The 24,705-nt window shown below is 42.9% G+C and overlaps 1 protein-coding gene across 4 annotated transcripts in view; it reads right to left on the bottom strand.

Annotated features, from left to right (window-relative positions):
* The window catches only part of NIM1K (NIM1 serine/threonine protein kinase), a 69,044-nt gene that overhangs the window by 8,233 nt on the left and 36,106 nt on the right, over nucleotides 1-24,705 (bottom strand). For 2 of the 4 annotated variants that reach the window (XM_068535302.1, XM_068535303.1), the window contains one exon: nucleotides 11,989-12,986. In XM_068535302.1, coding sequence (XP_068391403.1) covers nucleotides 11,989-12,280 — 292 coding nt within the window. In that variant the 5' untranslated portion in view covers nucleotides 12,281-12,986. Of the gene's footprint in view, nucleotides 1-11,988; nucleotides 12,987-14,644; nucleotides 14,716-16,574; nucleotides 16,665-17,020; nucleotides 17,071-24,705 lie in introns of those variants that run through there. The other 2 variants (XM_068535304.1, XM_068535305.1) reach the window with 2 other exon arrangements.

Raw genomic sequence — 24,705 nt, 5'->3', positions numbered from 1 at the left:
TTTTAAATGTATGTAATCATGGAAATTAAAAACATGCAATTACAAATAAATATAGAAAAGAAGTTCTAATATTTTCTTCCCTCATCCCAGTGGGCACCTCCATGGGTGGTATGTGCACCCTACTTTGGAGACCACTGCCTCTGAGGAATTGAAAGAAGACAGTTGAGCTGGCACATGGGGAATGAAGGAAAAGATAAGCCAAGACGAGGCTGGAGAGTCAGCCAGGGCCAAAGTCCGTGAGTCATATTCTGGACCTCAGATTAAGGGCATTGAGAAACCACTAGAAAGTTTCTTTTTTTTTCTTTATTTTATTTTATATTGGGGTATAGTTGATTAACAATGTTGTGTTAGTTTCAGGTGAACAGCAAAGTGATTCAGTTATACATATACATGTATCCATTCTTTTTCAAATTCTTTTCCCATTTAGGTTGTTACATAATATTGAGTGGAGTTCCCTGTGCTATACAGTAGGTCCTTGTTGCTTATCCGTTTTAAATATAGCAGTGTGTATGTATCAATCCCAAACTCCCTAACTATCTCTTGCCTGCACCCTTCCCCTCTGGTAACCAAGAGAAACCACTAGAAAGTTTCAAGCAGAGAGCAAGCTACATGACCAGGCTTGCATTTTCTAAAAGACCGCTTCTGGCTGCAGTGCAGAGGATGAGATAAATATGGATGAGGGAGACAGATTACAGCAATTTAATCCAACTAGGAAAGGGTGAGATATTTAGAAGGGAGCATCAATAGCACTTGGGGTTCAGCCAAGGGTTAGGGTTGAAGAAGAGGTAAAGGTTTCTGGGTTGAGGAATGGGGAGGATTGGTGGCGTGCACTGGAGGGGCATCTTTTTTCTTTTTTAAATTAATTAATTAATTAATTTATTTATTTTTGGCTGTGTTTGGTCTTTCTTGCTGTGCACAGGCTTTCTCTAGTTGCGGTGAGCAGGGGGCTACTCTTCGTTGCAGTGTGTGGGCTTTTCATTGCAGTGGCTTCTCTTGTTGCAGAGCACGGGCTCTAAGTGCGATGGCTTCAGTAGTTGTGGCACGCGGGCTCAATAGTTGTGGCTCGCGGGCTCTAGAGCGCAGGCTCAGTAGTTGTGGCGCATGGGCTTAGTTGCTCCGCGGCATGTGGGAACTTCCCGGACCAGGGCTCGAACCCTTGCCCCCTGCATTGGCAGGCGGATTCTTAACCACTGCACCACCAGGGAAGTCCTGGAGGAGCACCTTTATTGTTGTTGTCATGGCTCTGTGTACTCCCTCAACATCTCTGGTCTCTCTCATTGTGTTTACTCAGCTGAACCACACCCTGCTTAAATCCAGCCTCCCACCTACTCTCTACCTACACCCATGCAGTGACCATGATGGCTTGTCTCAGTTTGAATTCATGATCTATAACCTCAGGTGCGTCTTTATTGCTCCTGGCAGACACACTACATTTCCCTGGTCCAATAGCGTCCCTACACTTTTAGATGACGCTTTCATGGCTTCTCTTCTCCCATCAAATCTCTAATACCTTCTCTCTCTCCTCACTCATAGCTGATGACTTTGATTTCTATTTTATCGAGTAAAGAAAGCCATAGAAGAGAATTTCTTCAAGTTCCTTCTGCCACTTCTTCCAGCCTACCTGAATCTGTGCCCATAGACTCTGTCTTCCTTCCTGTTTCTCTGGATAAATGGTCCCTGCTCCTATCTAAGGCCTAGCTACCCCTCTACATGTTGAATAGATTCCATCTACTCTCCTCTACTCAAGAACAGGCATCCAAAATTTCTTCCTTCTCTCCTGCGTCATAAGTTTTAACCTTTCTACTGAATCTTTTCCATCTGCATACATTCATGCTATTTACCCATCTGAAAAAAAAAAAGTCTTCCCCACAAAAATGCATACATGTTACCAAAAGACTTGTACTAGAATGTTCATAGTAACATTATTCATAATAGCCCCAAATTGGAAACTATCCTCATGTTCATCAACAGTAGAATGGATAAATAAATTGTGGCATATTTGTACAATGGGCTGCTATATAGCAATAAGAATGAAGCATCTAAACTACATAAAATAATATGGATGGTTTTCCCCCTTTTTTTTTTTTTTTTTTTTGGCCGTGCTTTGCAGCTTGCACCAGGGATTGAACTCGGGGCTCCGGCAGTGAGAGAGCCAAGTCCTAACCACTGGACCACCAGGGAAGTCCCCAGCTTTCACAAGTTTAATATTGAGCAAATGAAATAAGGCAAAAGAACACATATTGTATGATGTCATTTATATAAAGCTTTACAGGCAAACACAATCTGTGATGTTAGAAGTCAGGGTAGTGGTTATACTTGGGGATGTAGTAAATAGAAGGGAGGATAAGGGAGCCTCTGAAGTACTGGGAATGTTCTCTTTTTTGAACTTGGTGGTGGTTATATGGGTCTTTTTAGTTTGGAAAATTCATTTAACTGTATATTTGTGATTTTCATACTTTTTGTATTTATGTATGTTAAACATTAAAAAAAGTTTTTGAGAAACCACGAAAAACCTCTCTCGACCCCACTTCCCCCTCTAGCATCAGACTTTTTCTCATTCTCTTTGTAGGAAAACTCTCTTAAAGAGCTGGTTCTACATCACTGTCTCCAGTCCTCCCCTCATTATGTCTTGAACCTAAGAGCTATTGCTACTAAAAAAGCTCCTCTCAGGGTCACCGATGACCTCCAAGTTGCTAAAACCAATGGCCAGCTTTCAGGCTTCATCCTTCCTCCTAGAAACACCTTCGTCACTTGGTTTCTAGGAAAACACACGCTCCTGGTTTTTCTCCTACCTCTTGCCACTTCTTCTAAGGCTCCTTTGCTGTGTTCTTTTCATCTGCCCAGCCTCTAAATGTTGGACACCTGAAGGCTTAGTCCTTGGACATCTCTACAATTTCCTTAGCAATTCCAGATGCATAAATACACCTGCCTACAAGACCTCTCCACTTGGTTGTCTCAGTTTGGCTTCTTACAGAAGCAGATCATGAGGCAGTGATTCAGGTGCAAATGGTTGATGAAGGAGGTGGTACCCAGGAAACACTGGTAGAAGAATGAGGAAAGGCAGCCAATTAAGGATGTGTTACTAAGCAAGTTACCAGTTAATCCTGCATGACTGTTAGCATAACTGACATCATCTCAGGCTCATACAATTCCTCCTGTCCTTCCACTGACCCTACCCGGGACTGCACTATCGGAAAATCACTTCTTTGTCAAGGGCTTTGTAGTTAACAGATATTGTTTAATGATCGGTAGGTCCAGGTGGCCTCTATGATCCGTTAGTCCCCAAATAATGACGAAGACCTTCGCTGACATTTTCCTGGTACCCACGAGACTAGTTACCCATTCAATCATCTTGACTTAGGAATGTACTTCCTGTTTTCAAGGGTACTCCCATACCCTAGGTTAGCTACAAAATTGCCCCAGTGGCCCTTCGGGCGGTGCAGAATACAGCTGCGAATGCTTCCAGATCTTTGTCGGCCCGATCCTCATCCCACCTTGTCAGGCACCCACAATAAACTGATCCGTTGAGTATATGGAGCTGCCTGCCTCATTTTTCAGTCTCAAGATGACTTCTCAGTTCGATGGGCATCATTTGTTCCCTCCATCTTCCAAAGATCCTGCTGCGAGTTATCGTTTGAGTTTTATCATGAGAAGAGTGAGAGAGCTGGGCTATTTGTACATCAACTACTGCCAGTAACTAGTTGTTGGCTGTTCCTGGCAGACATTAATTCCCCTCTATTTCCCATGCATGCAGGAAGAGCAGCTCCGGCAGCTACAGAAAGCCCAGAGGCAAAGAGATGGAGAGACTGGCATTTGAAGGTCTGGCCTGCATGCACTGAAATGGAAAGGCCCAAGGAGACACGGGTGAGGCATCAACAGCCTCTGCTATGCATGTGTAACAGGCACATCCAGCATAACACGTCCAATGCTGATCTCCCCCACCCCAAACCTGTTCCTTCTACAGTCTTCCCAGTTTCAGTAAATGGAAACTCTTATTCTTGCAGTCATCCAGAACAAAAACCTTGACTATTTGACTCTCCTCTTTTACACCCCACTTTCAATCTGTCAGCAAATCCTGTTATCTCTACTTCTAAATACAGCCAGAATCCAGCCACCTCTCAGCCTTTCACTGCTCCCTTCCTGGTCCAAGCCACCATTCTCTCTTGCCTGGATTATTCCGATAGGCTCCTAGCTGATCTCTCCTTTTCTGCCTTTGACCCCTCGCAGCCTATTTTCAACAGAGCAGCCAAGGTGATCCTATTAAGCTAAGCCAGGTCTCGCCTCACTTCTCTGCTCCCTCAAAGGGCTCGGGTTTCCCTCACAGGAAAAGCCAAAGTCCTGACTATGCCATATTGCTTATTAACCCTATGTGGTCTGGTCCCTGCCACTCTCTGCTGTCACCCGCCTCAGCCATCCCTAGAGTTTTACAGGCACTCTCCCGCCTTGGCGCTCTTCTTGCTGTCCCCTCTGCCTGACCACGTTCCCCCATGGACTCCATGGCCAGTTTCCTTATTCCCTTCAGCTCAATGATCACCTCCTCAGGGAGGCTGTCCCTGGCCATTTTGTCTAAAACCGCAGCCCCCAATGCTCCCTCCCCTCCCCTCCGCTCTATCTTCCCTCCTGTCACTTATCACTACGTAGCACAATGAATATTTTACTGGCTTACTTTTGTCTGTCTCTCCCGGCTAGAACATAAGCTCCACAGGACAGATTGTTGTCTATTTTGTTCACTTCTGTATCTCCAGTCCCTAGAACAGTGCCTGTTACACGGGAGGTGATCAACAAATATTTGTTGAATAAATGATCTCACTGAACGCTCACAAGAGCCCAGGATAAGTATCCCCATTGCAGTGTAACTCAATTTTGCGCCTTGCTTTTTCATTTATTATCGTGTCCCACGCATCCTCCATGTTACCACAGACTCTCCACAATTGTGATTTTTAATGGCTGTGTGACTTCCATCCAAGTGCATATGCTTTAATATCCGTGAGCATTCCTGTATCATTGAAGCATGTAAATTATTTTGAGTCCTTTGCGTTATAAATAGGGAACTTTTTTTGTTATAGTAATACTGAATTTATTTTTAGGATGGATTCACCAAAGCCACTAACTAACCATTCTTAAAGTAAGAAAACATAATTTTATTTATTTTTAATTTACTTTTTTATTGAAGTATAGTTGATTTATAATATTGCATTAATTTCTGCTGTATAGCAAAGTCTTTTTTATATTCTTTTCCATTATGGTTTATCCCAGGATATTGAATATAGTCTCCTGTGCTATACAGTAGGACCGTGTTTATCCATTCTATACACAATAGTTTGCATTTACTAACACCAAACTCCCAGTCCATTCCTCCCCCATACCCCCTCCCCCTTGGCAACTGCAAGTCTGTTCTCTACGTCTGTGAGTCTGTTTCTATTTCATAGATATGTTCATTTGTGACATATTTTAGATTCCACATCTAAGTGATATCATATGGTATTTGTCTTTCTTCTTCTGCCTTACTTTGCTTAGTATGATAATCTCTAGTTGCATCCAGAAAACATAATTTTAAATTGCTGTTTTAATGAATGTACTCAAGAGGCGGGACCCCTTTTTCAAAACCACTGGGCCTTCTTGGTTAAGCTTTACTAGAGCCTGTGTGAGTCCCCCAGCCCTGTCCTTCTAGGAGATTATAGCATGAAGAACCCACCAGAGAGTACTGCCATGCATTGCTCCCTACCATGTCTCTTCCCACCACTACTGGATTTTCCGGGGAAGTTATTATACTAACTTAATTCACCAAGTATTTGTTGAATATTTATTAGTTATAATGAATGTGGGGAAAGTCTGAGGATCAATATGATACAATGTCTGACACCAAGGAGCCTACGACCAGGACATACAAGACTTTCACTATACCCCAGATTTGTTAGGCCCCAAATCTTTATTTCTCATGTATACTTTCTCTTGGGTTCCAAGATGGTCATTGGGCTCCTTTACTTGACCTCCATGTACCTCCAAGTCAGTGCTTCCAGATCTACACTCTCAAATCCACTTCTTCTCCTGTATTCACTATTCACTGCTAAGTCATTAAGGCTGGAAACCTGGGAGTCATCTTTACTTCTTCCCCTCCCTGTCCTCTCCTGCTTTCCCCCATGCCATTGGCCACAGGTTTTCCAATACTCTAAAATAGTTTCAAATGCACCCCCTTCTCTCCATCCTCACTGTCACTTCCTTAGTTGAGGTGGACATCATCATTCATCTGGACCATTAGACTAATATTTTATTCTGACATGACTGACTCTTGTCATGCCCCAACTTCAATTCACTTTCCTCACTGAAATATTAATAAGCATTTTATTAATTGCTTGCTTAAAGCTCTTCAATGGCTTCCTGATACATGAATGACAAAATCCAAATATGCAAGAAGATTCTCCATGATCTAGTCCCTGCCTACATCACCCACCATATCTCCCACTACTCTGTGGGTGCATCCCGTGCACTAGCCTCATTGAATTACTCTTAAATCTCCAAACACTCCGCACCCTGGCTCATATCTCCAGTCACTTTACATCCTCTCTCTCTGACTGGAATTCCCTTTCCTCTGTGTCCTGCATTATTTCTCCGCAAACCTCAAGACCTAATGCAAGCCTTTCCTGATCAATTGACCCTTTCCTGATTTCAGCCACAGTCGAACACACCCTTTGTAACCTCACCCTGTGACAGCACTTATCAATTGTTTCCTGTCTGTCTCCATTACCTACTGCGAGTTCCTATCGGGCAAGAGCTGTATCTTATTCATCTCTGTAAGGCACAAGAGAGTTTATTATATTTTTTAAAAGAGAATGAATGAACCGATGCATAAATAAATTGAGAGAGAAGAAGAAAGGCTTCTAAAAACATGAGACTAGAGTAACAGAGAAGAAGACCAGGGATGAAGGGGTCAGAAAGGACAGCAACAGAGAAAGGGACAGGCACCCATGGCCTCTTTTACTTTTGTTTGAGGCAACAGATGGGACATAAAGTATTCAGAAGCCGAGTGCGTCATTTCTTTTGAGAAATTTCTAATCAGCCTAAAAGGGGACTCATGATGGCTTCAGCCTGCCCTATCAGCTTGCAAGGCCCAAGAGAATCTGAGCCATTAGCTATAAAAATAAACTCCAGCCAGCAGGGGCCGATACTGGAGACTTCTCTTTAGGGATCCAGAGCAGCTGGTGTCTTTTTTTAAACTACTGTCTTGGGAGCTGCCCCTGGCACAGAAACCCTCCGCTTCCCTGGGAATCGCCTCCATTATCTTATCCAGGTTGTCCATATTTCCTAGAAAACCTAATGACAATTCTGGGCAAGCTGGCTTTGTATGGGAACCATATTTATACAAATCGCTATTCAGACTATGTCATCTGACATGGCCTGGTAATGGGACAGGGTATTTGTAATTCCCAGCAAGGCTAAACCACTCCCTGATAAATCTCCTTCCATTGCAGAGGTAAAGATTTTAGAGGAATGTCCCCCTGTCTTTCCATCCCAGTCTGCTCCCGGTAGCCTAACATCCGCCCTCTTTTCATAAGTCACAATCTTCCAGTCTTGCCTCTGTCATCCTCCCAGAGTTCTCACTTCCTAGTACCTACACCGCCTGCCTCTTTCTTCATCCCCACATCGATCCGCATCTGGGTCTCCCCTCCATCACACTCTCAGCTCCTTTTGTCCTCACCTTTCTACTCTTTCCTGGGCTCACTTCTGATAGAACCCAGAAGAGAGATCAGCACGGTACCAGGACGAGGCCCTCATGGGATGAGTCTGCAAGTTGGGAGGCGAAGTCTGGGGCTCATTTTCCTGTTGCATCAGTACAATGTGCACAATGACCTGCTGTTAACATTTTCTGGCTTGTTTAAACATGCTTGTTGAACTGATTTTTCCTCTGCCTGTGCTTTTGGCCTTCCTCTCCTTTTGTGCACCCATCCCATCCCATAAGCAGAGGCTGACATCGAGCCTTTGACAATAGGGCTACTCTGTGGCGGGTTAGGAGTGAGGACAGCATGGTAGTGAGGCCACTGAGGCCCCCATCCACACAGCAGGAAAACGCCGCATTCTCTGAAACTCAAGGGACTAGAATTAAGTTAATTCTGTAATACGACAGGCAATAAGCCTTTGGCATTCAAGAAGAAAGTCACTATGTAAACACCAGTTGTGGTCCTTCCTCTTTCTTCTGTCCTCCTCACGTAACAGCCTGTCTACGGAATTAGACGCTCTCCTGCTCCTGGCTTGTGGCGGTTTCCCTGCTTAGCTGGTTATTGTCGCGGTGATGATGTGTCCGTCAATTTACTGTGTTCTCCACTCTCCCGTCTCAGAGACGCTTCTCTGGACCTCGGGCCCTGCTGACAGTGCAGTGGGTCGTGTGACCCGAAAGGCTGCAGCTGACTTGACATAGGCAGGCCCTTGACTCAGCGGTGGCCCATCGCTGGCTGGTCAGTGAGCGATTATATTCTCTTTTCAAAATCTGAGCTGAAATAGAATGAAACTAGTGGGATGGAGATGGGATAAAGCTGAGAGGTTATGTAGATATGGGACTGGAAACAATTATTCTTGGCCATATGCCTTTGGATAATTAAGCAGAGAAGGCTACTCCGCAGAAAGAAGTACGAAGTAGAAATGAGAAGCCGCGCAACCCCAGAGAAAGGGGAGATGGAGAGGGTAACCTCCATCCTTGAAACGTGGCTCTACCACCCTGCTGAGGGGCCACAAAATTCCCCTGCACACAAGTCATCCTGTCAGCGTGAGCTCCTCTGAGTCGGCTTCTGTCCCATGAAACGAATGACGTGTGACTCACACAGGCCTAAAGGACCTGGACTTTTCTGAAAGCAGACTAATACTGGCACTTAATGAATACTTGCTACATGCTCTGTCTAGGTACATGGTAAATATTCAGTATATTATATCATTTTAAAATTCGCTCCTCCTAGCAATCCTAGGCAGCTGATATATTTTCTTCATGCATACATAAGGAAATTGTGGCATAGAATGGTAAAATAATTTGTTCGGGGGTCACACAGCTAGAGGAAAAAAGAATTGGAATTCCACACAGGTCTGGCTGACTCCAAAGCTGTTATCTTTCCACAGTATTGCACTACCTTCTGCCACCTTCAAGACAAGGTGCCGCTCTCTCTTACACATTGTCTGAACAGGGAGGGCGGGCAGAAGGTAGGTGCTGCTTCTGAGTCTTGGTTATACACTCTATGACTTGCGCATTGTCCCCTGCTTCCCTGCTGCAGGCATTGGAGGGCAGGATCACTCCTCGGTAGTCCGGCCGCCAGGAAGCAGAATGGCTGGTGAGCAGGCTGGGGTCTGGCGGGGGTCTGGGGCTGAAGAAGGCAGTGGTAGCCCACTTGGTCGGCTTGTCCAGGGCAGTGTGTGAAAGAGCTGCCCCCTCCACCCTGTTCGAGGTAGCGAAAAGGAAGCTGAGCTCTAACCCTGTCTCTGCCGTGACCTCGGGACAGCCACTTCTGAGCCTCCGACTCCCCATTTGTAAAATTCAGGAGGGCTAGACGAGGTCAGTGTTTCCCGAAGTGGAACCTTGAACACTCATGGGGCATGCAGTGATTTCAGTGCCTGAAAACAGCCTTAAATAGCACCGAATCACAGCATAAAAATGTTATTTCCGTATCGGTTCTCCCTTCACTCTCCTAAGTAAGGTGAAGGGAAACTCACAGATGGGTTTTTGGCATGTTTTAAATTACTTTCAGTCACTTCGTAAGTTTCCTTTAAAAATTTTTTTTTTTTTTGGCCATGCTGTGCGGCGTGCGGGATCTTAATTCCCCCACCAGGGATCAAACCCATGCCCCCTGCTGTGGAAGTGTGGAGTCCTAACCACTGGACTGCCAAGGAAGTCCCCCTTTAAAATTTTTTGCAAGTTGCTAAGAGAATAGATGTTAAAAGTTCTCACCACACACATACGAAATTGTAGCTATATGACGTGGTGAGTGCGTTAGGTAACCTTACTGCGGTAACCATTTCATAATATATACATACATAAAATCAGAACATTATACTCCCTAAACGTACTCGATATTATATGTCAATTACGTCTCAATAAAGCTGGAAAGATAAATAAACAGAACTTTGAAATTTGTTTGCATTGTATTTATTTTTACCACTACCTTCTATGCATGGGTTTTCATGACTTTAATATCAAATTTCCTTCTGAAATAAGTGTAAGTAAAAAATAGACTTGCACAATGATAGCTACCATTTATTGAGCGGCTACTCTGTGCCATGTACTTCATATATATTATTCCTAATTTCCCCAACAATTCTAAGATAAGAATCATTACCTCTATTTTACAGCTGAGGCAACTGAGGACCAAAAAGGCTAAGTAATATGCATGCAGTCAGATACCTAGTAAGTGACTGAACGAGGATTTGAACAGATTTGTCTGATTCTGAAGCACATGTTCTTTCCACTATCCTATCCTCTCCACTAGAATCTAATATCTGAACCTACACTCGGGAAGCAGTTCCAACAGGCTCTGCTCAGGCTTTAGCTCCTGTGACCTCTCTGCCACCATGGACACTCTCCCCTTTCTGAATTCCTCTCCTGGTTTGCCTTTATGCAGCTTCTCCTCTCCTCTTCCTGATCATGTCTTCCTCTCAATTTCTGGCCCCTCATCTCCTTATGTGTTTTATGTTGTCTTTCACTCTTGCTCTAGACCATTGAAAAGCAACATCTTTCCCAATTAGGTGTGAATCCCAGCCCTAGAGCTGCTTTTATGAGTAATGTAATCAATGCTAGTGGCTGCATTTTGTCAGCGAGGAAACTGAGGGCTCACAGGAGCGCTGTAATGTCCCCAAGTAGGTAAGGTGAGTAGGCATGAACCCAGACACTCGGGCTCAGAGCAAGATAGAAGGGGACTTGGAGCTCCAGTGACTTGGGCGTGTGTGCACGCATGTTTGTGCGTGTGTGTGTGTTGCGGGGGTAGAGGAGGTTGTGGTACTTTCTCCACAGGGCCAAACAGGGATGAGCGGGAAATGGGATTGGGGGTTGGAGAAGACAAGAAAACAAAACTCTGACACAAGAAACAGCAGCCCCGGAGACGTGGTGGCAGCCTGAGCGCAAGGAGAATAAATGTCAGTATGGGACTCTCAGGGAGAGGGCAGAGCCCATGGGCTTTAGGAAGTCTGTAGATTATACCAAGTTGCAGGCATTCTTTCTCTGTCCTGTGACTCCGTTATGACTATCTCCAGGCTTAGTCAGCTAAATTAGAGGTAACTTGGAGAAGTGCCCACTTGGGTTGGGCAGCAAAGGGCTCCTGGTCTCTCCACACAGCTCCTCTCTGAGGCCAGAGCGGTGGGCACTGCTGGTCTAGAATCCAGAGTGGCCAGCAACCAAGCCAGCGTGGATATTTGGTAGCAAGCAAGGAGCTAACAACGATGAGGACTAGTACAGAGCAGACTGAAGCAGAGAAGTTCTTGAGATCAAGTCCCTTGTCCCCAAACCTAACAGAGGCAGCAGCCTCTGGTAAGCAGGAGAGGCTGGACCCCACTATCCACTGACCATCCAGGAGGTCCCCTGTGCCACTGGTATTGACAACCAAACACAAAGAGAAGTTGCAAATAAGGATCTGGAATACAAGTGGGTCCACACTCCACTCTGCTTCTCCAAGGTGTAATTGGAGAGGACGGACTGCCCTCAATGTTTGAGTGAGTTCACCTGCATGCTATAGTGGGAGAGTTTTTGGAGTCAAAATCATCTAAGATTAAACTGCTAAAGCCACATTTGACGTCTTTGGATCTTAGTTTCCTTATCTATAAAGTGAAATAAAAATACTGAGCTCACACCATGGCTGTGAAAATGAACTGCGGCAACAATGGACGGCGGCTGGCATAGGACTTGCACTTAGCAGGGGCTCAGTGATGGCGCCTCACCTGCCTCCTTGGCCCTGGACGCCTAACCCGACCCCCAACCAGGTCCCGACACCCTGGGCATCACCCGTGGAGGCTGGATCCTACCTTTGGTTAGGGAGTGAATCCCGAGCTTGACCTGGGAAAAGTTCCCACTTCCGATTTCCCCTCGGATGCGGTAAAAGCCGATCCGTTTCCCCAGAGTGATCTCCCTCACCACCTTCTGGTCTTGGGACATGTCCTGGGTCAGCTTCTCGAAGGGTGTCAGCTGGCGAGGCTGTCCCTCTCCGTCCTCCTTGGTGCACTCCGTCTGACCGCCACTCTCCACGCTCTCTCGCCGGTCCCACCTGGCATAGTGGGTGTTCTCCAGGCCGCCTCCATTCACATACACGGCCGTCATCGTCCTCCGCAGGCCCACGTTTCCATCTCAGCAGAGGCACCAATCGGGGACAGGCTGGGGAGGAGCCGAAGGGGCTCGGCGGGTGGGAGACGGGAGTTGACTGCCAGAGCCCTGTGTCCTCGAGAGCTGGGCAAAGACTCTTGAATGTGCAAACCCCCTTCTCAGCTTCAGTCGGGGGAGGGCAGAGGCCAAGGCCAGAACCGCCTACCAGCCAAGCGCGAAGCCGCCCTCACTCGAGACCTTCCTTCACGTTGAACTTCCCAGCTCTAACTGGACCATCAGGCACACGTCCAGGTACCAGAGCCGCTTCCCTGATCAGGCTCCAAGAACTTTCTGGCTGGCCGTGCTGGTGCTCTGTGGTAGGTGGCTGTGTCCCAAAACAAAGGCTCCAGTTTGCTATTTCCTTTGATGGCCAGAGAATCTTTTGCTCTGGTGTGTAAAAGCCCCGCAGAGGCCCTCAGGTCCCTGCTGCTGGCGCGTATCTCTGATCTTCTTCATTTTGCGCTTTTGCTGTCAAGTTGCAGGGCCCCGGAGACCTGATAATCTGGACCCCAGGAAAGAAGAAACTTGCAAATCAGCCTTCTGGTCACACAGGCAGCCAGAGGAGGATTAAATCCCTGCAATGCCACTTTAGCCGGCCTTTATTTAGATGAGCCTTCCTCTAAGCCGTGAGCTGTCTCAAAAATTTGGTGGGTGCTACTTCATCCTAAGAACGGAGAATAAGGAAATGTATTAGCCCATGCTAATGTACAGTACGGGATTTATAATGAATGTGAAACTGCTCGGTGAGCACCAGTCTAAAAGCACTCTACAAATTTCAGTTATGACTCATATCTGTAGTAAATGCTTGATCACATACGATTTAGTAAGAAGAAAATGTTCTCACACACACTCCTCGATCTACATCTCAGAAAAGCCCTCACAGCCTGTAAATATTTCTAGCAAAATAATTTTTCTACTTCTGTTTCTGGCTTGTTTTGAAGCCAGACTTTTAAAATAATAATACAATAGGGAATTCCCTGGCGGTCCAGTGGTTAGGACTCCACACTTCCACTGCCGGGGGCCAGGGTTTGATCCCACGAGCCACATGGCACGACCCCCCCAAAAAAAAGAATTGGTAGGTACAGTGGAAGTGTCTTTAGTAAAATCTGTCAGCTTTTCTGGTCACATCATTTATAAAATAAAGTGACCACGATGTCAAATTTTGAAATAAAATAATATGATCATCATAATGACAAAGATTTCCTATCAGTTTTCAAAAGTTCTTACACTGATTCAAATAACAATGTGTTATATTTCCTTTTACACTGTATGTTCTCATACACCGGCTAATTTTTCTCCTAGGCTTATTTTCTAGGTATTTCTAATCAGGTGTCAGCCTCCAGGCCCAGCGGCTCATTTTGAAGGTTCAGAAACAGGGTAATGTTACTGGAGGGCAAAAGTCTATGGCCTCCTCAGTGATGAGAAATACTGCCCAGCTGGAATATCTTCATGACTTTCTTCCATGCAGCCTCCAGTAAGAAATAATCACTTCCTCCCTGGATCCCCACAGCACTCTGTACAATTTCCAACAGGTCTCCTCTCCCTGAAGGTGGGAACTGGGTTTAATTCATCTCTATATCCTGCTCTCCTCCTCTCTCCCTCAGCATGGAGCATGATGATAATCTGGACCCCAGGTACAGATTAAAAAAAAATAAAGTGTTTGCTAAATGTGCGTCGAACTCGATTTTTGGACTTGAGCGTTCCAAACCAAAAAACCTGAGCGAAAACATGAGAGACTGCCTTGGAAATGGGAATTCCCAATTCTGTTTGATGGTATCACATTATTACAGTTAGGTACAGAATTGCTTACACTGTAATTGTGTTTAAGTATGGGGTTGCTGAATAAAGAGAAACAAGGACAGGGAAGAGGAGTGGTGGGAGGCTGCCCATCGCTGTGCCTATTTCTGCATGGGGGAGGGGAAGCTGGATGAGGGATAAAGGACAGAGGTTTAAAAGGGGCCAGGTATTAGTAACCACACACATCTCTAGGCTAGAGTCTGAGTAGGGTGTTTTAAAAGACATTTTAAGGTAAAAGAGCCTGAATTAGCTTGAGGAAAATCTAAGCCACTGGTTCTTAAACCTCCTGGAGTTGCATACTCCTTTGAGATTCTGATGAAGCCTGTGACCCTATCCCCAGGAAAAAGCATGCACACCTAATCTGCATCCAGTTTTAAGGGGTTCACAGACCCTCTGAGACCCATCCCTGTACTTCAGATTAAGAAGCTCTACAAAGATCTCCTCAGATCCCTGGCAGAAAGAGACCACACAGACAAGAAGTGGTGTAACAATTTTAATTCTGAAAGAAACTTTAGCTTCACCTACGCAACAAGAGTGAGGCCTTTCGACAGGATGCAGTGCTCGATCGCCTCGTGTTCCTGCAGGTTCCAGAACTTCTTGGCTCTGTGTCCTTCCTGGGCCTTGCTCAGGACTCCAGGCTTGCCTCTCTCCAAGTGCCTCGCCACGGTGCTGTCATTACCAACCCCAACTAGATAAGCACCTGGAAGGCAGGAACCTGCACCTTATTCTTCGAACTCCCAGGGCTCAGCCCAGTGCCTGGCAGTTGTATGATAAGCATTTGTTGAAGAAGGAATAATTAACTTACCAACTGATTGATCGTTACATTCAGGTATGATCTATTGAGTAGAGGTAAATATTTTATTTATAGACACATAACACTATCCCAGCATTTACTTGAATTATCTCAGAAAGCTTATTTCAGTCCACATTTCCAAGGCCTGGGCTACCTGCTACTGGCCAATAGTATTCCTGGTCCCGCCTTCTTGTGTAGGTGAAAGCTTAGTCTGAATTCCACCATCCAACTGAGAATTGCTACAGTACTGCTTAGAAATCCAAAGTCTTCAAATCATAATGCACTGGTTAGAGAGGGAAACAGGAGCTCTCATTCATTGTTAGAGGGTATAAATTGGTACAATTGCTTGGAGAACAATTGGCTATAGGTATTAAAGTACAAGTGTACGTATCCTTTGTCTCAGCTATTCCACTTGAATTTATCCTGCACGTACATTCACAAAGGTATACGTATTTCTCATATAAAGATGGCTAGATAGATATTCACTGCTGCATTGTTTTGTAGGAAAAAACTAGACGTTAATTAATTAAATGCCCATCAGTAGGGACAAGTTAAATAAGTTACAATACATACATATACAAAAATAGTGGATTATTTGTGAAATAATTCATTGCACTTGTGAAAAAGAATGAGTTATGATATCCAAGATACATTGTTAAGAGGTCAGTAGAGTATTTTTCACTATTTACTCTTTTTATATGATTTACCTTTTTTTCATGTGCTTGTATTTACCTTTAAAGAGAAAATTAAAAATATGTAATATGTTGCCATCTTACACAATTGGTGTACAGAAAGTTTGCTTTACTTTTGGTTATACAGGGAGATTGCCACACCTGATTGTCTAATACTAATGGACTGTTTTTAAAATCAAAAGATAATTAGGGACTTCTGGTTAAATACAGAATTTTATGCTTTCATTTATCTCTATTTCCTGCCAAAACCCCACAGTAGGAATAAGAGGGGAAAAAGGCATAAACCCATAAGGACAAACAGAGTACGAGAGGTAATAGCAGATGTAAGATACCAACACATCTGGGGGAGATGGAAAGCAAATTGAGGAGTAGTTAATGACTCTGCAAAGACGGTGAAGAAAACTGCAAAACTGGATACGCCAATGAGATATACCTTTCTGAACGCTCAAGAGACTTCAAACTATAAGAGACCAACTACCTCAAAGTTTGGAGGATTGAAGCAGACCAAAAATAGGGATTGTTTGAATGTAGAGCAGTGAGAGCCCCAGCCCCTTTCCTCCTCAGAGCCAGTGTGCTACTCTCCCTGCCCACTCCCAGGCCAGCTCAGGAGCACAAGGCACAGGACAGTCCATTAGCTCAGATCCAGTTATGGGATCACTGTTTCCCTCTTCTCTCTGCACCCCTAAACCCTTGAGTTTCCAGGATAAAGGGAAACATGTATATAATCTGCCAGGCAGGGGATTCCTCTTTTGGTTAAAGAGAAAAGACCTCCTGAAACCCATATTCAGAGGTTCTCCAACCCAAAACCCGCCTGACCACCTACTGTGCAGTCCTCCAGGTGCCAGTTTCACTTGCAGGCAAGGAGCTTCTGATCAGATTTAAGTGCCTTCTGCTTAGAATGAATGTCCAGCCAAGAGGCGCCAGACACCTGAGGAAAGGCTCCACAATGAAAGGAAGAAAGCATACCTACCCCCCTCGGCTGCTCGCCCGCTAGGTGAGGCAGGGATTCCGTGTGGCTGACAGGGTCCTGGTGCTCTGGTCGCATGTCAGGCCTGAGCCTCTAAGGTGGGAGAGTCGAGTTCAGGACATTGGTCCACCAAAGACCTCCCGGCCCCATGTAATATCAAATGGCAAAAGCTCTCCCAGAGATCTCCTTCTCAACGCTAAGACCCAGCCCCACTCAATGACCAGCAAGCTACAGTGCTGGACACCTTATGCCAAACAACTAGCAAGAGAGGAACACAACCCCACCCATTAGCAGAGAGGCTGCCTAAAATCATAAGTTCACAGACCCCAAAACACACCACTGGACGTGGTCCTGCCCACCAGAAAGACAAGATCAGGCCTCATCCACCAGAACACAGGCACCAATCCCCTCCACCAGGAAGCCTACACAAGCCACTGAACCAAACTTACCCACTGGGAGCAGACACCAAAAACAACAGGAACTACGAACCTGTGGCCTGCAAAAAAGGAGAACCCAAACACAGTAAGTTAAGCAAAATGAGAACACAGAGAAGTACACAGCAGATGAAGGAGCAAGGTAAAAACCCACCAGACCAAACAAATGAAGAGGAAATAGGCAGTCTACCTGAAAAAGAATTCAGAGTAATGATAGTAAAGATGATCCAAAATCTTGGAAATAGAATGGAGAAAATACAAGAAACGTTTAACAAGGACCTAGAAGAACTAAAGAGCAAACAAACAATGATGAACAACACAATAAATGAAATTAAAAATTCTCTAGAAGGAATCAATAGAAGAATAACTGAGGCAGAAGAACGGATAAGTGACCTGGAAGATAAAGTAGTGGAAATAACTACCACAGACCAGAATAAAGACAAAAGAATGAACAGAATTGAGGACAATCTCAGAGACCTCTGGGACAATATTAAACGCACCAACATTCGAATTATAGGGGTCCCAGAAGAAGAAGAGAAAAAGAAAGGGACTGAGAAAATATTTGAAGAGATTATAGTTGAAAACTTCCTTAATATGGGTAAGGAAATAGTCAGTCAAGTCCAGGAAGCACAGAGAGTCCCATACAGCCTAAATCCAAGGAGAAACATGCCAAGACACATATTAATCAAACTATCAAAAATTAAGTACAAAGAAAAAATATTAAAAACAGCAAGGGAGAAGCAACAATTAACATACAAGGGAATCCCCATAAGGTTAACAGCTGATCTTTCAGCAGAAACTCTGCAAGCCAGAAGGGAGTGGCAAGACATATTTAAAGTGATGAAGGAGAAAAACCTACAACCAAGATTACTCTACCCGGCAAGGATCTCATTCAGATTCGATGGAGAAATTAAAACCTTTACAGACAAGCAACAGCTAAGAGAATTCAGCACCACCAAACCAGCTCTACAACAAATGCTAAAGGAACTTCTCTAAGTGGGAAACACAAGAGAAGGAAAAGACTTACAATAACAAACCCAAAACAATTAAGAAAATGGTAATAGGAACATACATATCGATAACTACCTTAAATGTAAATGGATTAAATGCTCCAACTAAAAGACATAGACTGGCTGAACGGATACAAAAACAAGACCTATATATATGCTGTCTACAAGAGACCCCCTTCAGACCTAGGGACACATATAGACTGAAAGTGAGGGGATGGAAAAAGATATCCCATGCAAATGGGAATCAAAAGAAAGCTGGAGTAGCAATTCTCATATCAGACAAAATAGACTTTAAAATAAAGACTATTACAAGAGACAAAGGACACTACATAATGATCAAGGGATCAATCCAAGAAGAAGATATAACAATTGTAAATGTTTATGCATCCAAGCTAGGGGCACCTCAGTACATAAGGCAAATGCTAACAGCCATAAAAGGGGAAATCGACAGTAACACAATCATAGTAGGACAGTTTAACACCCCACTTTCACCAACGGACAGATCATCCAAAATGAAAATAAATAAGGAAACACAATCTTTAAATGATATATTAAAGAAGATGGACTTAATTGATATTTATAGGACATACCATCCAACAACAGCAGATTAAACTTTCTTCTCAAGTGCTCAGAGAACATTCTCCAGGATAGATCATATCTTGGGTCACAAATCAAGCCTTGGTAAATTTAAGAAAATTGAAATTGTATCAAGTATCTTTTCTGACCACTACGCCATGAGACTAGATATCAATTACAGGAAAAAATCTGTAAAAAATACAAACACATGGAGGCTAAACAATACACTACTAAATACAAAGAGATCACTGAAGAAATCAAAGAGGAAATCAAAAAATACCTAGAAACAAATGACAATGAAAACACGATAACCCAAAACCTATGGGATGCAGCAAAAGGAGTTCTAAGAGGGAAGTTTATAGTAATACAACCTTACCTCAAGAAACAAGAAACAGCTCAAATAAACAACCTAAGCTTATACCTAAAGCAATTAGAGAAAGAACAAAAAACCCCCAAAGTTAGCAGAAGGAAAGAAATCATAAAGATCAGAGCAGAAATAAATGAAAATGAAATGAAGGAAACAATAGCAAAGATCAATAAAAGTAAAAGCTGGTTCTTTGAGAAGATAAACAAAATTGATAAACCATTAGCCAGAGTCATCAAGATAAAAGGGAGGAGACTCAAATCAATAGAATTAGAAATGAAAAAGGAGAAGTAACAACTGACACTGTAGAAATACAAAGGATCATGAGAGATTACTACAAGCAACTATATGCCAATAAAATGGACAACCTGGAAGAAATGGACAAATTCTTAGAAAAGTACAACCTTCCGAGACTGAGCCAGGAAGAAATAGAAAATATAAACAGACCAATAACAAACACTGAAATTGAAACTCTGATTAAAAATCTTCCAACAAACAAAAGTCCAGGACCAGATGGCTTCACAGGTGAATTCTATCATTTAGAGAAGAGCTAACACCTACCCTTCTCAATCTCTTCCAAAATATAGCAGAGGGAGGAACACTCCCAAACTCATTCTACGAGGCCACCATCACCCTGATACCAAAATCAGACAAAGATGCCACAAAAAAAGAAGACTACAGGCCAATATCACTGATGAACATAGATGCAAAAATCCTCAACAAAATACTAGCAAACAGAATCCAACAGCACATTAAAAGGATCACACACCATGATCAAGCAGGGTTTACCCCAGGAATGCAAGGATTCTTCAATATATGCAAATCAATCAATGTGATAAACGATATTAACAAATTGAAGGAGAAAAACCATATGATCATCTCAATAGATGCAGAAAAAGCTTTTGACAATATTCAACACCCATTTATGATAAAAACTCTCCAGAAAGTAGGCGCAGAGGGAACGTACCTCAACATAATAAAGGCCATATATGACAAACCCACAGCCAACATCATTCTCAATGGTGAAAAACTGAAACCATTTCCACTAAGATCAGGAATAAGACAAGGTTGCCCACTCTCACCACTATTATTCAACATAGTTTTGGAAGTTTTAGCCACAGCAATCAGAGAAGAAAAAGAAATAAAAGGAATCCAAATTGGAAAAGAAGAAGTAAAGCTGTCACTGTTTGCAGATGACATGATACTATACATAGAGAATCATAAAGGTGCTACCAGAAAACTACTAGAGCTAATCAATGAATCTGGTAAAGAAGCAGGATACAAAATTAATGCATGTAACTCTCTAGCATTCCTATTCACTAATGGTGAAAAATCTGAAAGTGAAATTAAGAAAACACTCCCATTTACCATTGCAACAAAAAGAATAAAATACCTAGGAATAAACCTACCTAAGGAGACAAAAGACCTGTATGCAGAAAAGTATAAGACACTGATTAAAGAAATTAAATATGATACAAACAGATGGAGAGATATATCATGTTCTTGGATTGGAAGAATCAACATTGTGAAAATGACTATACTACCCAAAGCAATCTACAGATTCAATGCAATCCCTATCAAACTACCAATGGCATTTTTCACAGAACTAGAACAAAAAATTTCATAATTTGTATGGAAACACAAAAGACCCCGAATAGCCAAAGCAATCTTGAGAAACAAAAACAGAGCTGGAGGTATCAGGCTCCCCGACTTCAGACTATACTACAAAGCTACAGTAATCAAGACAATATGGTACTGGCACAAAAACAGAAATATAGATCAATGGAACAGAATAGAAAGCCCAAAGATAAACCCACACACATGGTCACCTTATCTTTGATAAAGGAGGCAAGAATATACAATGGAGAAAAGATAGCCCCTTCAATAAGTGGTGCTGAGAAAACTGGACAGCGACATGTAAAAGAATGAAATTAGAACCCTCCCTAACACCATACACAAAAATAAACTCAAAATGGATTAAAGACCTAAATGTAAGGCCAGATACTATAAAACTCTTAGAGGAAAACACAGGCAGAACACTCCATGACATAAATCACAGCAAGATCCTTTTTGACCCACCTCCTAGAGAAATGGAAATAAAAACAAAAATAAACAAATGGGACCTAATGAAACTTAAAAGCTTTAGCACAGCAAAGGAAACCATAAACAAAACGAAAAGACAACCCTCAGAATGGGAGAAACTATTTGCAAACAAAGTAACTGACAAAGGATTAATGTCCAATATATACAAGCAGCTCATGCAGCTCAATATCAAAAAATGAAACAACCCAATCCAGAAATGGGCAGAAGACCTAAATAGACATTTCTCCAAAGAAGATATACAGATTGCCAACACACACATGAAAGGATGCTCGGGGCTTCCCTGGTGGCGCAGTGGTTGGGAATCTGCCTGCCAATGCAGGGGACACGGGTTCGAGCCCTGGTCTGGGAGGATCCCACATGCCACGGAGCAACTGGGCCCGTGAGCCACAATTACTGAGCCTGCGCGTCTGGAGCCTGTGCTCCGCAACAAGAGAGGCCGCGATGGTGAGAGGCCCGCGCACCGCGATGAAGAGTGGTCCCCACTTGCCGCAACTAGAGAAAGCCCTCGCACAGAAACGAAGACTCAACACAGTCTTAAATAAATAAATAAATAAATAAAAGAACGTGAATTTCTTTAAAAAAAAAAAAAAAGGATGCTCAACATCACTAATCATTAGAGAAATGTAAATCAAAACTACAATGAGGTATCACCTCGCACCAGTCAGAATGGCCATCATCAAAAAATCTACAAACAATAAATGCTGGAGAGGGTGTGGAGAGAAGGGAACCCTCTTGCACTGTTGGTGGGAATGTAAATTGATACAGCCACTATGGAGAACAGTATGGAGGGTCCTCGAAAAACTAAAAATAGAACTACCATACGACCCAGCAATCCCACTACTGGGCATATACCCTGAGAAAACCATAATTCAAAAAGAGTCACGTACCACAGTGTTCATTGCAGCTCTATTTACAATAGCCAGGACATGGAAGCAACCTAAGTGTCCATCGACAGATGAATGGATAAAGAAGATGTGGCACATATATACAATGGAATATTACTCAGCCATAAAAAGAAACGAAATTGAGTTATTTGAAGTGAGGTGGATGGACCTAGAGTGTGTCATACAGAGTGAAGTACGTCAGAAAGAGAAAAACAAATACTGTATGTTAACACATATATATGGAATCTAAAAAAAAAAAAAAGGTTCTGAAGAACATAGGGGCAGGACAGGAATAAAGACGCAGATGTAGAGAATGGACTTGAGGACACGGGTAAGCTGGGACGAAGTGAGAGAGTGGCATGGACATATATACACTACCAAATGTAAAGTAGCTAGCTAGTGGGAAGCAGCCACATAGCACAGGGAGATCAGCTCAGTGCTTTGTGACCACCTAGAGGGAGGGTGGGAGGGAGACGCAGGAGGGAGGAGATATGGGGATATATGTATATGTATAGCTGATTCACTTTGTTATACACCAGAAACTAACACACCATTGTAAAGCAATTATACTCCAATAAAGATGTTAAAAAAAAAAGAAAGAAAGAAAGCATACCCAACCAAAACAGTAGTGAATGAAAGGAACTTGAAGGAAATAGAAAGCATTGCAGGAAGCAGAAGACAAAAGACAAAATACTGCATCCATAAAATAAGAACAAAATTCTAAAACCAAACCAAAACAAAACAAAAACCCTCAGAGAACAAGAAAGAGCTCTATTAGAAATTTAAATTAAGGAATTCAATTGAAGAGTTGTTTTAAAAAATCTAGAAGAGATGAACAATAGAGAAAAAAAGACAAGAAAAGCGGGTAATCAATTCATGAAGTCCAACATCTAATTATTAGAATTCCCAGACTCACACTATTGTGCTCCCAATAAACAAAGACATACGGTTTCTACTGTACTTGAATTGCCAACAAATCTCAGAAATTTCAAAATTAGTAATGAGTGAGGAAAAACTCCAGATTCTCACATATTCCAATAGAATAAAAAAGTAAAAAAAAAATCAAACTAGAAAGATAAATCTTGTTTGGCTGTGAATATTCATTTTTATTTTGCAGGATTTTTTTTCCTAAAGACTTTTCTTAGATGTCTGGAAACAGAAATCCTGATTACAGGTTGTGGAATTGCTATAAATAGTTTATATTTGGACTGCTTTCTAGCAGTGTCCTAAAATATCAAGCTATATCATGTTGAAAATAAGCAAATAATGGAAATTATGACATACCTAATTGCAGACGAAATCTTCCCTTTTCTTAGATGCAAGCATGGTTTGCTGTCATTTTATTCTCTGCCCTTTTGATTTTGACCAATTTTTATGGACATTAATGAGAGCTTAGAAACCCAACCAGCCAAAAATATAGAGTCGTGTCATTATAGATCAAAGCCTCTGAGGAGGCAGAATGGTCCTTAATTATTAGCTTACTGTGGCTGCATAGCAATGCATTAAATAAGATTAAAGAAAACGGAGCTTACTTGGTAATTTATTTTCTTGACTTGCAACCCACTGTGAAAATAATATCAAAGAAAACCATTTCGTCTTTGTTCTCTTTGTCTGAGTTTAAATTACAAAACTTCTGGGCAAGGCTCTCAGACAACCTCTTCCTTGGTTGGCAAGGCCAGGCACTGGTTTGCTTAGAAAATAGCTGGGTTTTCTCTATGTGTGACAACAGAATGCGAGGACAGCCAAAGCCCACGTAATCCTCCTCAGACATGGTGGGCCCTCGGGGGAGATCATTAGCAAACATGCTTCATTTGAAAATCTATTTTAACATTTAAAAGTTATTTGCACCATATTAGCTTTTGGCCCTAGCTTTTTATTCCTCAGCATATTTGTCAAGATCCCCATGGGAGGGGAGTTGGGGGCAGTGGCAGTTGGGAAACTTTGAAGCAAATGGCAAATGAATGTGAACTGGTTCTGCCCTAGTGATGAACAGCAGCGTGGCTCCTGACACGCTCTCTTGCCCCACTTGATCTCACAAGCTACTTTCCCAGCCAAGACGCTGGGGTCTCCCCATTCTGCTTACACTCACATCCATGGCCAGTCCACCCAGGCTGATGGGCTTACATCAGCTCTTCCCACACTGAGCTCTACCTCACTTGAGGTTTTCTTGACCGTCAAGGTCACAGACGCAAATGCCCAGGAGGGCCATGCAGGTGTTCAATGGGGCTTAGGGGAGCCCCCATGCCCAGCATGACGAGGCAGCCCAGGCTCACGAACAGCCTGGGTAGCCATGCTGGAAGGCAGGCTTACTTTTTCCAAGCCTTTTAATTCTTTAAAGGCAACTGGAAATCAATAAATTTTTGGTCAACACTCTCAATTTTTAAATGGTGGCTTAAATATTTTAAAAACACTGTGTGGCCTAGTGAAACTGAACCTTCAGGCCAGATTTGGCCGTCAGGTTGCTAATTTGCCAATTCTGCTCTAGGTTTTATAGGAACATCATCAGAAAAAAAGGGGATGGCAGTCCATAGGTCCATGGTCAACTACATCTGGGAATGGTGCATATTACACCCTTCTTAGATATTTGTATTAGTACCTCATGATCTTCTGGTGTTTAAAACACACACACAAATAAAATCTGTTTTTTGTTTGTTTGTTTAATTCAGTGTTCTCCAAGTTTATTTGACCATCGAATTCATTCTTCTTTTTTTTCTAATAAATTTCTTTCTTTCTTCATTTATTGGCTGCATTGGTTTTTTCGTT

The sequence above is a fragment of the Eschrichtius robustus genome, chromosome 2, assembly GCF_028021215.1.
Source record: "Eschrichtius robustus isolate mEscRob2 chromosome 2, mEscRob2.pri, whole genome shotgun sequence".
In the NCBI taxonomy this organism is placed as follows: Eukaryota; Metazoa; Chordata; class Mammalia; order Artiodactyla; family Eschrichtiidae; genus Eschrichtius; species Eschrichtius robustus.
Note: the sequence above shows the minus strand (reverse complement) of the source record. Positions and strands in the feature narration are given on the sequence as shown.